General features: G+C 41.1%; 1 protein-coding gene and 1 non-coding gene across 2 annotated transcripts; both read left to right on the forward strand.

The window, feature by feature from the left end:
• Nucleotides 1-360: 360 nt before the first annotated feature.
• On the forward strand, nucleotides 361-1239 carry LOC149753190 (uncharacterized). The gene has a single exon (XM_089924063.1). It carries the CDS (start codon nucleotides 361-363, stop codon nucleotides 1237-1239), a length of 879 nt encoding a protein of 292 aa, XP_089780189.1.
• A 14228-nt stretch (nucleotides 1240-15467) lies between these two features.
• LOC149753191 (small nucleolar RNA R71) lies at nucleotides 15468-15573 on the forward strand. The gene has a single exon (XR_016396071.1). It is a non-coding gene; the product is annotated as a small nucleolar RNA R71 (small nucleolar RNA).
• Nucleotides 15574-15793: the final 220 nt, after the last annotated feature.

Genomic DNA, 15793 nt, shown 5'->3' on the forward strand with positions numbered 1-15793 from the left:
CAACGTCGGGCGAAAAAGACTACTATTGGTGCTACGAATGAGACACCGAACCCGCACGCTGACAGCACACCCCAACGGGCTACGAGTATCCCTCAGCAGGAGGGAGTCATGAGCCCTCAAACGGGACAGGAACCGGGCTTAAGCCAGGTTATGCAGACCATGGTGGACCTCATGCAAATGCAACAGCAGGTGCAACAGCAGTTGCTCCAACAACAAGCATAGTTGCTCCAGACACAGCCTCAACAAGGACGAGGGGAACAGTGTGAACATCGTAGCAGCATAGCTGAATTTAAGAGGCTGGCTCCTCCAGCTTTTCAGGGGACTACAGAACCTTTGGAAGCAGACAATTGGCTTTCGGAGATGGAAAAAGCATTTGCTGTCTTAAGATGCCGGGACGATGAAAAACTTCTGTTTGCATCATACATGTTGCAGGGAGAAGCATTTAATTGGTGGCAGATGTTGGAGCATAAATTTGAGCATGATGGGGAACCTCTCACTTGGGATAAATTTCGAAAAGCATTCTATGATAAATATTTTCCTCGGAGTGTAAGGACACAGAAGGAACAAGAATTTATCCATTTGAAGCAAAGGGGCATGACAGTGGCCGAATATGAAGCCAAATTCACAGAACTAGCCAAATTTGTTCCGAAATTGGTAGAGGATGAGCAAGACCGGGTGCACAAGTTTGAGATGGGATTAAAGACTGAAATTAGGAAGCAAGTGGTACCCTATGAGTTGACTACCTATGCAGCTGTGGTGAATAAAGCTTTAATCATTGAAAGGGAAGTCAACGAAGCTTTTGCTGAAAGAGAAAGAAACCAAAAGAAAAGAAACAGACCTGCTGAATTTAAAGGGGGAAACAAGAATTTCAGGAATCCAGCTCAGAAGCCAAATAAAGATAGAAATCTCAAAAATGAGAGTGGGAAGTGTTCAAGATGTGGCGGTAATCATGAATTTGCAAATTGTCCCTGGGTTACAGGTTCTTGTTTTCATTGCGGACAGAAAGATCATAAAATTGCAGATTGCCCACAAAGAAATGAGATTAAATCTACGCGGGCAATGGAAGGAAGCCAGAGGCCAAAGACTCAAGGAAGGGTGTTCGCACTTACACAACAGGATGCACAAGCTTCTAATGCAGTGGTGACAGGTACTATTCCTGTATCCAATATTTATGCTTATGTCTTATTTGATCCTGGTGCCACACATTCATTTATCCGCAAACTTTGTCAAAGTACATGACATATTATGTGAATCTATGACCACTAAGTTCTATGTGGAGACACCAGTAGGCGGTATGTTGAGCACTGATGTTATATGCAAGTCATGTAAAATTGAAATAATAGATAGGGAATTACCTGTGGATCTGATTGTACTTGATATGTGGGATTTTGATGTCATTCTGGGGATGAATTGGCTTGCTACCTATCATGCCTCAGTAGACTGTCATGGCAAGAGGGTAAACTTTCAAATTCCGGGAGAACCGGCATTCAGTTTCTATGGAAACCAGGGAACTGCTTTTCCTCATATTATCTCGGCTTTGCAAGCTGGACGAATGTTAAGGAAAGGATGCACAGGTTATCTGGCCTCAGTAATTGATATACAACAAGATGAACTAAAGATAGAGGATATTCCTATAGTGAATGAATTTTCGGACGTCTTTTCCGAGGAGTTATCAGGATTGCCACCGGACAGAGAAATTGAATTCACTATTGATCTTGTACCCGGTTCAGGTCCGATTTCTAAAGCTCCTTATCGAATGGCCCCAGCTGAATTAAAAGAATTGAAAGATCAGTTGCAAGATTTACTGGACAAGGGTTTTATACGACCTAGTGTGTCACCTTGGGGAGCTCCAGTGCTCTTTGTGAAAAAGAAAGATGGAAGCATGAGACTCTGCATTGACTATAGAGAATTGAATAAAGTCACTATAAAGAACAAGTACCCTTTGCCTCGAATAGATGATTTATTTGACCAGTTGCAAGGTGCACATGTTTTCTCTAAGATTGATCTCCGCACAGGATATCATCAGCTAAAGATCAAAGCGGAAGATGTACCCAAGACTGCATTCAGAACTCGTTATGGACATTATGAATTCTTGGTGATGCCTTTTGGATTAACGAATGCCCCAGCAGCTTTTATGGACTTAATGAACAGAATATTTAAATCTTTTCTAGATCAATTTGTGGTGGTGTTCATTGATGACATTTTAATTTATTCAAAAGGAAAAGAAGAACATGAGAAACATTTACGAAGCGTACTTCAACTCTTAAGGAGGGAGAAGCTCTATGCTAAATTAAAGAAGTGTGAGTTTTGGTTGAATGAGATATCGTTTTTGGGGCATATCATATCCGGAGATGGGATTTCTGTGGATCCAGCAAAAGTGGAAGCTGTAGTACAATGAAACAGGCCTACTAATGTTTCTGAGATTCGCAGCTTTCTAGGAATGGCAGGCTATTACAGACGATTTATGGAAGGATTTTCCTCTATAGCTATACCTTTGACTCGCTTAACTCAAAAAGGAGTTAAGTTTGAATGGACTGAAGATTGTGAACGAGGCTTTCAGGAATTAAAGAGGCGATTGGTTACAGCACCTATTCTTACTATACCTACAGGTGATGATGGATTCACAATTTATAGTGATGCTTCAAAAAAGGGACTCGGCTGTGTTTTGATGCAGCACGGTAAAGTAGTAGCCTATGCCTCTAGACAATTAAAATCTTATGAGCAAAATTATCCTACTCATGATTTGGAGTTAGCAGCTGTGATTTTTGCTCTCAAGATTTGGAGACATCATCTTTACGGAGTACGATGCGAGGTGTTTACAGATCACAAAAGTTTGAAATATATATTTACCCAGAAGGAATTGAATTTGAGACAAAGAAGATGGCTGGAACTGTTGAAGGACTATGATCTAACGATAAATTATCACCCTGGAAAAGCTAACGTTGTTGCAGATGCCTTGAGCAGAAAGTCAATAGGAAATATGGCTACTTTGATTACTAGCCAACTACAAATTTTGGAAGATGTGAGGAAACTTGAACTAGAAATCCGAGTACCTGGCACAAGGACTCAACTGGCTTATATGCAGGTTCAGCCGACACTCATAGAGAGGATCAAGACAGCTCAGGGTAATGACTAGCAGTTATTGAAGATTCGGAAGTCGATAGAAGCAGGAGATATATCTGAATTCAGGATTCATGAGGACGGATCTTTGAGGTATCGGAATAGAATTTGTGTACCTATGGATTTAGAAATCAAATAGGAAATTCTTAAAGAAGCCCATCAGTCTGGATATACAGTGCACCCAGGAGGAACTAAGATGTATAGAGATTTAAAGGAATTGTATTGGTGGAACAACATGAAAAGAGAAATTGCTCAATTCGTGGCACAATGTCTAGTATGTCAGCAGGTTAAAGCTGAACACCAAAGACCTGCAGGACCGCTTCAGCCTCTTGACATTCCAATATGGAAGTGGGAACAAATTTCTATGGATTTTGTAACAGGATTGCCAAAGACTCCCAGTTCTAATGATGCAGTATGGGTGATAGTGGATAGGCTAACCAAATCGGCACACTTTTTACCTATCAAAGTGGGGTTCGGTCTGAAAAGGCTAGCTAAATTATACATTAAAGAAATTGTGAGACTGCACGGTATTCCAGTATCCATTGTGTCGGATCGAGATACTAGATTTCTATCACAATTTTGGAAAAGCTTGCATAAGGCTTTGGGGACAAAATTATGTTTTAGTACTGCCTTTCACCCTCAGACCGATGGTCAGTCTGAGAGGACCATTCAGATTCTCGAGGATATGTTGAGAGCTTGCGTCATAGATATGAAGGGTTCTTGGGATGAGCATCTACCTCTGATAGAGTTTGCATATAACATCAGTTATCAGAGCAGCATACAGATGGCGCCTTATGAAGCCTTATATGGAAGAAAATGTCGTTCGCCAATTTGTTGGGATGATATTGGTGAACGAAGATTGTTGGGCCCTGAACTTATTCAACAGACAGTTGAGAAAATCCAGCTAATCAGAGATCGCCTTCGGACTGCACAAAGTAGACAGAAGAGTTATGCGGATAATAGAAGACGAGAATTAGAATTTCAAGTTGGTGACCATGTATTTCTTAAAATATCACCTACAAAGGGAGTTGCAAGATTCGGTATTCGAGGAAAATTGAATCCCAGATTTGTTGGTCCGTTCGAGATCTTGGAAAGAATTGGTAAAGTGGCTTACAGACTTGCCTTGCCGCCTTCTCTGGCCGGTGTACACAATGTTTTCCATGTCTCGATGTTGAAGAAATATATATCAGACCCAAGAAATGTCACATATAAGGAGCATCCAGTGCGGATAGTGGACAGGAAAGATCAAGTTTTGAGACATCGTGTTATACCTTACGTCAAGGTGCAGTGGAGCCATCATACAGAAAGAGAAGCTACCTGGGAACTGGAAGATGAAATTGTTGACCCCCTAATGGATTTTGATGAATACAAAACACTAGAGTTTAATTCCATTTATCTTAACAATTTACTTGAGGATTTCAGGTGATTAATTAAGAATATTGTTAAGAAATGTCTAGGCAAGTTCCCATATTTTTCAAGAATTTATTGAAGAATTTTTGAGTTGAAGAAAACAGATCAGGGACAGCCGAGACGTCTCCGGGTCGTCTCAGAAACGTCTCTGGCACAAACAGGAAGAATTGGCACGTCTGGAGACGTCCCCGGCACCTGGCGAGGCGTCTCGCAGGGTCGGAGTCGACTCCCGACACTGCGGAGTCGACTCTCTCAGAGGCGGCAGAAAGGCCGATTTCAAGGGATGCGCGCGAGTCGTCTCCACAGGACGCGGAGTCGTCCCCGCGAGTAAAAAGCAGACCTTCCGAGTCGTCCCCAGAGAGCGCGGAGTCGACTCTCTCAGGGTATTCCAGAGGATGTGTTTTTCATTGACAGAACTGCCGAGACGTCCCCTGAAAGCGCGGAGTCGACTCTCTCAGAGAATTCCAGAGGACTTGTTTTTCAGAGATAAAACAGCGGAGTCGTCCCCGAGGCAGCAGAGTCGTCCCCATACAAAAAGCGTAAACATCCCGAGACGTCCCCGTAAAGTGCCGAGGCGACTCTCTCAGAAAAATAGAAAAACAAGAAGTCATAGAGTCCTTCTGCGGAGTCGTCCCCGTAAAGCGCAGAGTCGACTCCAAACAACGTCAAAAGAAAATTTATACAGCCGAGACGTCTCGCGTTGAAGCGGAGACGTCTCCGGAGCGCCTGAGACGCGACTGACACACCTTTTTAGGTAAATTTGAATTTCAAACGGTCATATTTTTGTGTCTAACGGATCTATTGCTTTTTGGGCTATAAAAGGGAGCTTTTAAGTGCCTTCCAACAACTTCTCACCAACCCAACACAAGATCATTCAAGAGAGAAGAAAGAAAAAGAGGTTCAAGGGAGTTAGAGCTTTCAAGAGGAGAAATCAAGTGCATTCAAGTTTTCCCAACTGATTTCGTGCTCAACCACTCACTCCCACTCGGCATTCAAAGCTCACATTCAAGCCAACGCGATCCACATCGGAAGAATCACCACTTCCCACGCTTCCAACGGCAAAAGGATTCTTCCGGGTTTTTCATTATTTCTCATTGTCATATTTGCTTATTAAGAGCTTTCAAATCTTTTGTAAAACCTTTGTTTATTGTGCTTGTTCCAGTCAAGGGACTTGGAACAAGGGATAGGCGTCCCAAGCCTAGGTTAAATTGGGGGATTGTAGGGTTCGTTGTTAGCCCGGGGTAAAACAACGAGTTAGGTAGTGAACTCGCAAAACTACCGTACTGTAATCGCTGATTATAGTGAAAATTCCCAAAGGTGTTTGGGGAGTGGATGTAGGAGCAGTGGAAGCTCCGAACCACTATAAACCTTTGTGTGTTTGCGATTGACTGTGATTGCTACTCTAGTTTTATCTTTGCACACACACTTGAGTATTTGATTTTAATTAGTCAAAAAATTTTAAAACACCCAATTCACCCCCCTCTTGGGTGACCATCTCTGGGCAACAAGTGGTATCAGAGCAGGTGCTCTGTGTATTTCTTGAAGACCTAACCGTCTTAGCCAAAGATCTAGATGGCAACACCCTTTAATAATATTCCTGCTGAGGGGCAGGCAACCAATAGACCTCCACTCTTCAATGGGACAAATTATACCTATTGGAAGACTAGAATGAGGATTTTTATTCAAGCACAAGATTATGCCTTGTGGAGGGTTATAATCAAGGGACCACACGAACCATCTCACATGGTTAATGGCATTCAAGTTCCCAAACCTGAGGAGGATTGGGATGAGAATGATAATAGGATGGTTCAACTCAACGCTAGAGCCATGAACTCATTATTCTGTGCTCTAGATGTGAATGAGTTCAATAGAGTTTCCACCTGTAATTCCGCCAAGGAAATATGGGATAGGCTTGAAGTTACCCACGAGGGTACAAATCAAGTCAAAGAGTCTAAAGTGAACATTCTAGTTCACAAATATGAGTTATTTAAGATGGAACCCAATGAAACCATTTCATGCATGTTCACACGCTTCACGGACATAATAAATGGTCTAAAGAATTTAGGTAAATCTTACACTAACCCAGAACTTGTGAGTAAAATTCTCAGGTCTTTGCCAAAAGCATGGGAAGCGAAGGTCACGGCGATCGTAGAAGCCAAAGACCTCAATACATTGGGGCTTGAATAACTATTGGGCTCATTGATGACGCATGAGCTCACAATGAAGCAACATGAAGAAGATTTGCCAAAGAAGAAGACAATCGCACTCAAGGCTACTTCGAGTGTGTGTGAAGAAGAAAGTAGTGAGAGTGAAGAAGAAAGCGAAGATGAGGATTTGGGTTTAATAGTAAGGAAGTTTAAGAAATTCATGAGAAGAAAGAAACCCTTCCCAAGAAAGAAGTTTGGAGGGAGAAATGATTGGGAAAAGGAAAAAGAAAAGGAAAGAGACCCAATCATATGTTATGATTGCAAGAGACCGGGACACATCCGTTCCGAATGCCCTCAACAGAAGAAGCACTTTGAAAAGAAGAAGAAGAAGGCGTTGAAAGCAACGTGGGATGATGATCGGTTCTTTCAATTTTGAAAATAAACCACGCAATAGCACGTATCCCGTAGGATAGTGATTACGGGTGTCGGTCCACAGGGATTGGAGACAAGTTATTTTTCTTTTAAAAATAAATCAAAAAGAAGGATTTGCTAACTTGATTTAACTAAATTAATCTATGAGTACGAATTGAAATTTTATCAAAGTAAATAGATCTAGGGTTTGGAATCCACCACATAGCATTGCATCAAGGATTGTGTTCTTAGTTTTTATCTTTTGGAGAGGCATGCAATTTTGGCTACAAGCCTTTTAAAATAAAAACATAAAGAGTTTTAGGAAGATCCATCTTCGGTATAGCATGAAGTGTCTACCTAAGTATGCTAATCTAGGGTGTAGCACATCTCATCTTCCTAGGCATGGATCATCTTAGACTACTTTAGCAAACATGAATAGTAAATGGCATGCTCAAGATTTAAACATCATAAAATAATGTTTCATTGAGAATGAGAATTTAAACAAACTCCAAAAAGATTAAAAGAGTAAGAACTACAATGCTCTGTTACATTGCTAGGGCTTCATCCAGCCCTAGACTAGACGTTTAGCCGCGCATGGTGGCCGGATGTCCTTCCATCTTCAAATGAAAGCCTTCACCTCCCATTCTTCCCAATATATCACAAACTATTCTCTCTCCTCCCCTCTCTCTTCTTTTTTTATTTCTTTCTCTCGGCTTTCTCCTTCTTCTTCTTCACCGAAACAGGGGTTCCCCTGTTTTCTTTCGAACCGAGCCCCCCCCTCTTTTCCACCCCACGCCCCCTTTTATAGATCAATTGTTGAAGCATCGAGAGGGGGAGGATGCGTGATTGCTGGGGATCCGATTGCTTGAGGGCTGGAATTTGGAAACGGAAGGAGGGCGTCAATCCGTGGGATCACCAGCTGCATTTGAAACGGGCGGAAGAAATGGGAGCTTGATCGACGGGAGGAAATCACGGAAGAGCTGCTGGGTCCTTGGATCACAGTGCTTGCAGACGCGGAGGCTTGAAGCGTGGGATGCATCACCGGCGGAAGAAATGGTGTTGGAGGACCACTGCAGACGGACGCTGGGAATGGATCGTTGATTGCAGCCGGCTGAGATCGTGGAGGAGTGGTCGCTGGCGGAACACCCGGGGATGAAGACGATGTTGCAGCTGCTTGGATGCGGAAGATGCCTGGCTGATTCCCTCATAGGTAGATCTGGCACGCGGCTGATACGAACTTCCATTGTTTTGAAGCGAGGGCGGAGGATCGGGCTGATTCGGAGGGTTCTCTGAGCGCGGTGATTCCGTGAATGATGGAGTCAATCCGAATGGGGAGGGAAGGTTGCGAATGCTTGGGAGGAGCTATCACGGCGTGGAGTTGGAAATCCGGAAGAGGAGATGATTAGGATAATTAGGAGAGGACGACGATGCTGGGGCGGAGGAAATCTTTTGATCGCACGGGGAAGGAATGAGGAGGGGATCACGCAGGCTCTTCCAAAACAGGGAGGGGAAGAGAGTGGGAGATGAATGCGTGGGAGTTATTATATATATTTATATTATTTTTATTTTTAATTTTTTTTATTATTTTTTTATTTGTTTTGAAAAGTGGTTGGGGTCCACTCGGGTAGGTTGGAAGGGCTTGGTCCTGAGTCTAAAATAGAGGAAGTTTGGACACATGGAGAAAATGGGAGAGGTCTCTGTTTTTGCTAGGTCAGGAAGCTTGGTGCACACGGGGAAATATGGCGTGGACAAAGAAATGGATAGCTTCATGCACATGTGGGAGAAAGTAGTCCACACATGGAACAAATTGGGACTAGTTTGTGAAATGGGTTGACTCGACCTGCACACATATTAGACTAAACTAATATAGAAAATTAAATCAAATTGCATTACCTCTAATAATGTAATGAAGAGGGGAAACACATTGTCTTATGTTTAAATTTATGCATAACAATAATAATAAGTGCCATGTAAAGTAGATAAATTTATACATTATTTGGCACTTATCATACCCCCAAACCTACATTTTGCTAGTCCTCGAGCAAAATAAAACTAGGAAAAAAAAACTCTAACTCACTTTCACAGGCATCGCGATTGCATTTACCATATGCAACAAGGCTTTAAACCCCTAGGTTACCCTAGTGGACGAGTTATAGTCTCGTGAGAGTTTTCAGTGAAGATACCCACAAACTTCAATAAATCATTTATTATTATTATTATTATTATTTTTTATTTTTTATTTTATTATTATTATTTAGATCGATTGATCTATGAAGTGAAAATCAAATTCCAAATGCATACTAGTAAAGAATTTCAAAAACTCTCTTTTTTTATTAAAATCTAATTTAAGATACATAAATGATGAAAATTTCAAAGCACACACGGTTTTATTTACTATATCAGCCCAAATCCTAGGTCAATATGCAATCTAAGTTAAAGTCATTAAGTTTCCGTTTAGGGAGTTGTAAGACTTATTTATACTGGAGTGCTCGGTGAAATCTGGACCGTACACAAGCTAAGGGTTCGGATCTCCAAAATATTGTTAATACTAGTAGTTTCCAAGGATTGGTCGAAAAGACCTACTCACTGATTCAAAATCATCTTATCTGCAGGATTTCGAGAGTTGTGGATGTTTACTTTAGTACCTCACGGGCTTTATCTGTAATATTCCAGTTTACTCGAATTTTTGCAACGACGGCTTTCACACTATTGTCTTTTCGGTCAATACAGTATTTTTTCCCCTTTTTTTTTTTTTTTAAGAAAGATATATAAATTGTGCACTTTTACTCTTGTGGTGATTTCTCCATGTAACGAGCAATCAGTCGACAACTCTCACACCAGTTGGCATAAGGTGTCGGGCATCAAGACTCCCCTACGGACTTATGCTCGGAGTCCTCATCACAAGCCCACTTAACCTTTGACAATAGGTAGCCCTTTTCGATGTTCCTGACTAAATCCATTTTTATTGATGATTTTTTTTTTTTTTTTTTTTGGATTAGATAAGTATGATTCATCAGGGTCCAAGGTTGCTACCATACTCTCAACATAATGTCGAGCCTAGACCTTAGAAGAGTCGGCCAGTGTGTAGTGAAATTCCAAAGTATTAATTAGCTTACAACTCCCTAAGAGAGACTTAATAAGAAGAACTTAAATTTGTATTACTTTCCACTAGTCATTGGGCTTTTTAGATTTTATATACCTTGTGTGTTTATCATTCTCGCATAAATGTATATAAATTAGGTTTTTTTTTTTAACAAAATTTTTTTTTTTGATAACTTTTTTATTAATATTATTTTATAAAAATGAAAATAAATACATTTTTTTTAAAAAAATATTTTTATTTTTTATTTTTTATTTATTTTTTTATTTTTTATTTTTTTATTTTTTATTATTTTTTTGACGAAAATCAAGATGAATACCCCCAAACCTAAACCTAACATTGTCCTCAATGTTAAAAAATAATCTAAGAGAATTGGGTTGCCTCCCAACAAGCGCTAAGTTTATTGTCTTCAGCCAGACATGGTGCATCCTTAATTATTTTGATAAACAGGGTTCGTCAAATTAAGGGATTCGATCAATTGCCCATTGGTAACACAGTCCACATAAGGTTTTAACCTTTGACCATTGACTTTTAAAATATGTTCACCATTGAGGTGTTGGATCTCTACTGCACCATAAGGAAAAACCTTTTTCACTACGAATGGTCCATCCCACCTAGAGCGAAGTTTACCCGGGAAGAGTCGCAACTTTGAATTGAACAGCCAAACCTTTTGACCAGGTTCGAAGGACTTACGGTTAATATTTTTATCATGAAAAGCCTTAGTCCTTGCTTTATAAATTTTAGCATTTTCATAAGCCTCATTGCGCAATTCTTCAAGTTCACTTAGTTGGAGTTTTCGGTGAGGACCAGCTACTGTCATATCTAAGTTAAACTTTTTGATAGCCCAGAAAGCTCTATGTTCAAGTTCTACCGGTAAGTGACAAGCTTTACCAAAAATTAATCGGTAGGGGGACATGCCAATAGGAGTTTTGTAGGCGGTACGGTAAGCCCAGAGTGCATCATTTATCCTTTGAGACCAATCTTTCCTATCGGGACGTACCGTTTTCTCTAAGATGTGTTTTAACTCTCTATTGGACACCTCGACTTGTCCACTCGTTTGGGGATGGTATGGGGTAGCAACTTTGTGGGTGATGTTATATTTGCGAACCAAAGCCTCGAAAGATCGGTTGCAAAAATGAGATCCCCCATCACTGATAATGGCTCGGGGTGTACCAAAACGACAAAAGATGTTTTCATGTAAAAATTTAATCACAACCTTGTGGTCATTAGTTTTAGTGGCGACAGCTTCTACCCATTTTGAAACATAATCAACCCCTACCAGAATATATTCGAAACCAAAGGATGGTGGGAAAGGGCCCATGAAGTCAATACCCCAGACATCAAAGATTTCTACAATTAAAATAGGATTGAGAGGCATCATATCTCTACGAGAGATGGTACCCATCCGTTGGCACCGTTCACAAGTTTGGCAAAAGTTATGGGCATCTTTGAAAAGTGTGGGCCAATAAAATCCACTTTGTAAAACTTTTGCTGCAGTTTTTCTACCCCCAAAATGTCCCCCACAAGCTTGTGAATGGCAGAATGAAAGAATACTTTGAAATTCACATTCAGGGACACATCGACGGATGATTTGATCGGGACAATACTTGAATAAATCAGGATCATCCCAATAATAGAACTTTACTTGTGAAAAGAATCGGTTCTTATCTTGAGTTGACCAATCATCAGGAATTCGTCCTATGGCAAGGTAATTCACTATGTTTGCAAACCATGGCGTTTTTATTCTTTGTACCTCAAATAATTGTTCATCTGGAAAAGAATCGTGCAAGGGTGAGGTATTTTTACAAGAGGGCTCAAGAAGAATCCTAGATAAGTGGTCCGCTACGACATTTGCAGTTCCTTTCTTGTCACGAATTTCTAGGTCAAATTCTTGTAGTAAAAGAATCCATCGAATCAGACGGGGTTTGGTATCCTTCTTTGCAAGAAGGTGTCGAAGGGCAACATGATCAGTGAATACGGTAACCTTGGATCCTAATAAGTAAGATCGAAACTTGTCTAGTGCGAATACTACTGCTAGCAACTCTTTCTCAGTGGTGGTGTAGTTTAATTGTGCATCTGAGAGTGCTTTACTAGCATAGTAAATGACATGAGGTACTTTATCTAGCCGTTGCCCTAAAACTGCCCCAATAGTATAGTCGGATGCATCACACATTAGTTCAAATGGAAGCGTCCAATTAGGGGGCCGTATGATAGGTGCAGTGGTCAATTTCGAGCGAAGATTTTCAAATGCCTCCTCGCATGTTTTATCAAAGACAAAGGGAGTGTCCTTGGCAAGAAGATTGCACAAGGGTTTGGAAATCTTACTAAAATCCTGAATAAAGCGACGGTAGAAACCAGCATGGCCAAGGAATGATCGGATTTGTTTCACAGTTTTTGGTGGAGGAAGATTGGAAATAAGATCGACTTTGGCTTTATCTACTTCAATGCCCCTCTTGGACACGACGTGTCCTAAAACTATGCCTTCTTGAACCATAAAATGGCTCTTTTCCCAACTTAGTACTAGGTTGGTCTCCTTACATCTTTTCAAAACTAAGGTCAAATTGTCTAGACAATCATCAAAAGATAGGCCAAAAACTGAGAAATCATCAATGAACACTTCTAGAAAGTTTTCTACCATATCTGAAAAGATGGCCATCATGCATCGTTGAAAAGTTGCGGGTGCATTACATAGTCCAAAAGGCATCCTCCTATATGCAAATGTCCCAAATGGGCAAGTAAAAGTGGTTTTCTCTTGATCGTCCGGGTAAACAGGTACTTGATTATATCCAGAATAACCATCTAAGAAGCAGTAGAAACCTTGACCAGCCAACCGTTCCAAAATTTGATCTATGAAAGGTAGAGGGAAATGGTCTTTCCTAGTCATCGAATTAAGTTTTCTGTAGTCAATACACACGCGCCAACCCGTGGTTGTGCGTGTTTGTATCAATTCTCCTTCCGTATTTTCAACCACAGTGATACCTGATTTCTTGGGTACCACTTGTGTCGGACTCACCCACTTACTATCAGAAATTGGATAAATGATTCCGGCATCTAATAACTTCACCACTTCTTTCTTGACTACCTCCTTCATGTTAGGATTGAGTCTTCTTTGCATTTCTCGGATAGGCTTTGCATCATCTTCGAGATGAATTCGATGCATGCAAACAGAGGGGTCAACCCCTTTCAAATCGGCTACAGACCATCCTATGGCTTGTTTATTTTCTTCTAGCACCCTCAAAAGTTTACCCTCCTGTTCAGTAGATAAGTTGGCTGCGATAATTACAGGGAGGCTATCTTCTGGTCCTAGAAAGGCATACTTAAGATTTGTTGGAAGTGGCTTTAACTCAAGTTTAGGTGGTGAATCAATGGAAGGACAAAGTGGCGTGCTAGCAATGGGAGGAAGAGGTTCAGGTCGGCTCTTCCAAGGAAGGAAACTCACAGGAGATTGATTGTCAAGTAAGATGTTAACTTCTTCTATGGCCTTGTCTATATCAAAGTTGTCAATGTCAAAATGGGCCAGACATGCCTCTAAGGGGTCATCTGCTAAGATATAGGGAAGGGCTTCCTCTACAAGATCATCCATTTCGTCAATTAGGCAACACTCGTCTTCCCTCACATGTTGGTCAGCGGCATGAAACACATTCAATTTAATTTTCATGTTCCCAAATGATATATCCATTGCCCCAGTTCTACAGTTGATGCATGCATTGGCTGTCGCTAAAAAGGGACGACCAAGAATCACAGGGATTTGTTTTTTTAGGTTGGGCACATGTTCCATGTCAAGGACGATAAAATCTACTGGAAAATAGAATTTGTCTACCTTGACAAGAACATCTTCAATCATCCCCCGTGGTATCTTCACAGATCGATCAGCCAATTGTAAGGACACCGAGGTAGGTTTTAATTCACCTAACCCAAATTTCTCATAAACTGAATAGGGTAGAAGATTCACACTTGCTCCTAGATCTAAGAGTGCTCGGTCAATGGAGTTATCTCCTATGACACAGGAAATAGTAGGAGCGCCAGGATCTTTGAATTTTGGAGGGGTGTTGTATTGGAGAATGGAACTTACCTGCTCAGTTAGGAGGACCTTTTTAGGCACATGTGTCCTAGATTTCCGCTTTTGGGTGCAAAGGTCTTTGAGAAATTTGGCATAGGAGGGAACTTGTTTGATGGCATCAAGGAGTGGGAGGTTGATTTTAACTTGTTTGAAGACCTCCATCATCTCTTCTAATGAAGTTCCCTTCTTGTTAAAGGGAGAGGGTGCATTAAGTGCTTCAGGGAATGGAGCCTTTGGAATGTGGGTTGTGGCAGATGGTGGACTAGCTGAAGAAGGTTTTGGGTTTTCATGTGAAACATTCCTCTCCTCTTCTTCATCTTCCTTATTGTTACTCTCCCCAACCTTATTATCTATTATACGACCACTCCTTAGGGTAGTCAAAGCATTGGCTTGCTCATGATTTAGTCGGGTTTCTTGAGCCACGTATTGTCCCCTTGGATTACTCATTGGTTGACTTGGAAGCTTACCTTCCTCTCGTTTATTTAATGCATTGGCTAGTTGACCCATTTGGGATTCTAGCTTAGCAATTGATTGTGTGTGAGAGTGCAATAGTTGTGTATTTGCCTCCAAACCTTGAAGGGCAGTCAACACCTTCTCCTCAAAGGCTGTATTTCTTTGGGTTGGAGGGGGAGGGTATTGAAATTGAGTTGAGGGACGGTAGAGATAAAAATTCAGAGGATTTTGAAAATTTTGAGAGTGGGGTTGGGAAGAGTTCGAAGCTTGCTGTCTCCAAGAGAAATTTGGATGATTCCGCCATCCCGGATTATATGTATTGGAAAATGGATCATTACCCGGTCTGGGCTGTGTTTGAGCAGCATTGATATGTTCTTGTACGAGTTCGGAAAATTGGGGTGCTGAGGGGCACTCATGAATAGAATGTGATGGGCTAGAACAGATAGCACACACTTGTGCTTGGGAAGAGCTAATGACATGTCCCCCTACCATCAGTTGGTCAATCTTATGGGACAATGCATCTACCTTGCTAGACAGGTCCATAGAATTACTTATTTCACAAATGGTTCCTCTTCTTTGAGAATTCGGGGGTGCTTGACGAGAACATGAAGCATGGTGGAGGGAGTTTTCATTAAGGTTTTCAAATAATTGCCATGCTTCATGCTCATTTCGAAGCATGAAAGTCCCCCCGCATGCAGCATCAATCATATGACGGTTTCGTTCAGTCAATCCATCATAGAAGCATTGCACTAGCTGCCACTCAGGTATTTGATGATGAGGGCATTTACGGATTAGGTCCCTAAATCTCTCCCAAGTTTCATGAAATTCTTCTCCCTCAGTTTGGGAGAAGTTTGTAATGGCACGTCTAAACTGGTTCGTTCTTCCTATGGGAAAGTATTTTTTAAGAAATTCCTGTTGCATTTGACCCCAGGAATGAATCGAATTGGTCTCTAAAGAATTCAGCCATTGCTTAGCTCTATCTTTAAGGGAGAAGGGGAATAATCTAAGTTTTAAAGCATCATCAGTGAAATTTTGAATCTTGACAGTGGTGCAAATCTCAAGGAATTCATCTAGGTGTTTATATGGGTCTTC

This window comes from Phoenix dactylifera, chromosome 7 (genome assembly GCF_051530095.1).
Source record: "Phoenix dactylifera cultivar Ajwa chromosome 7, Ajwa_hap1_PhDact_Kaust_v1.1, whole genome shotgun sequence".
Classification (NCBI taxonomy): domain Eukaryota; kingdom Viridiplantae; phylum Streptophyta; class Magnoliopsida; order Arecales; family Arecaceae; genus Phoenix; species Phoenix dactylifera.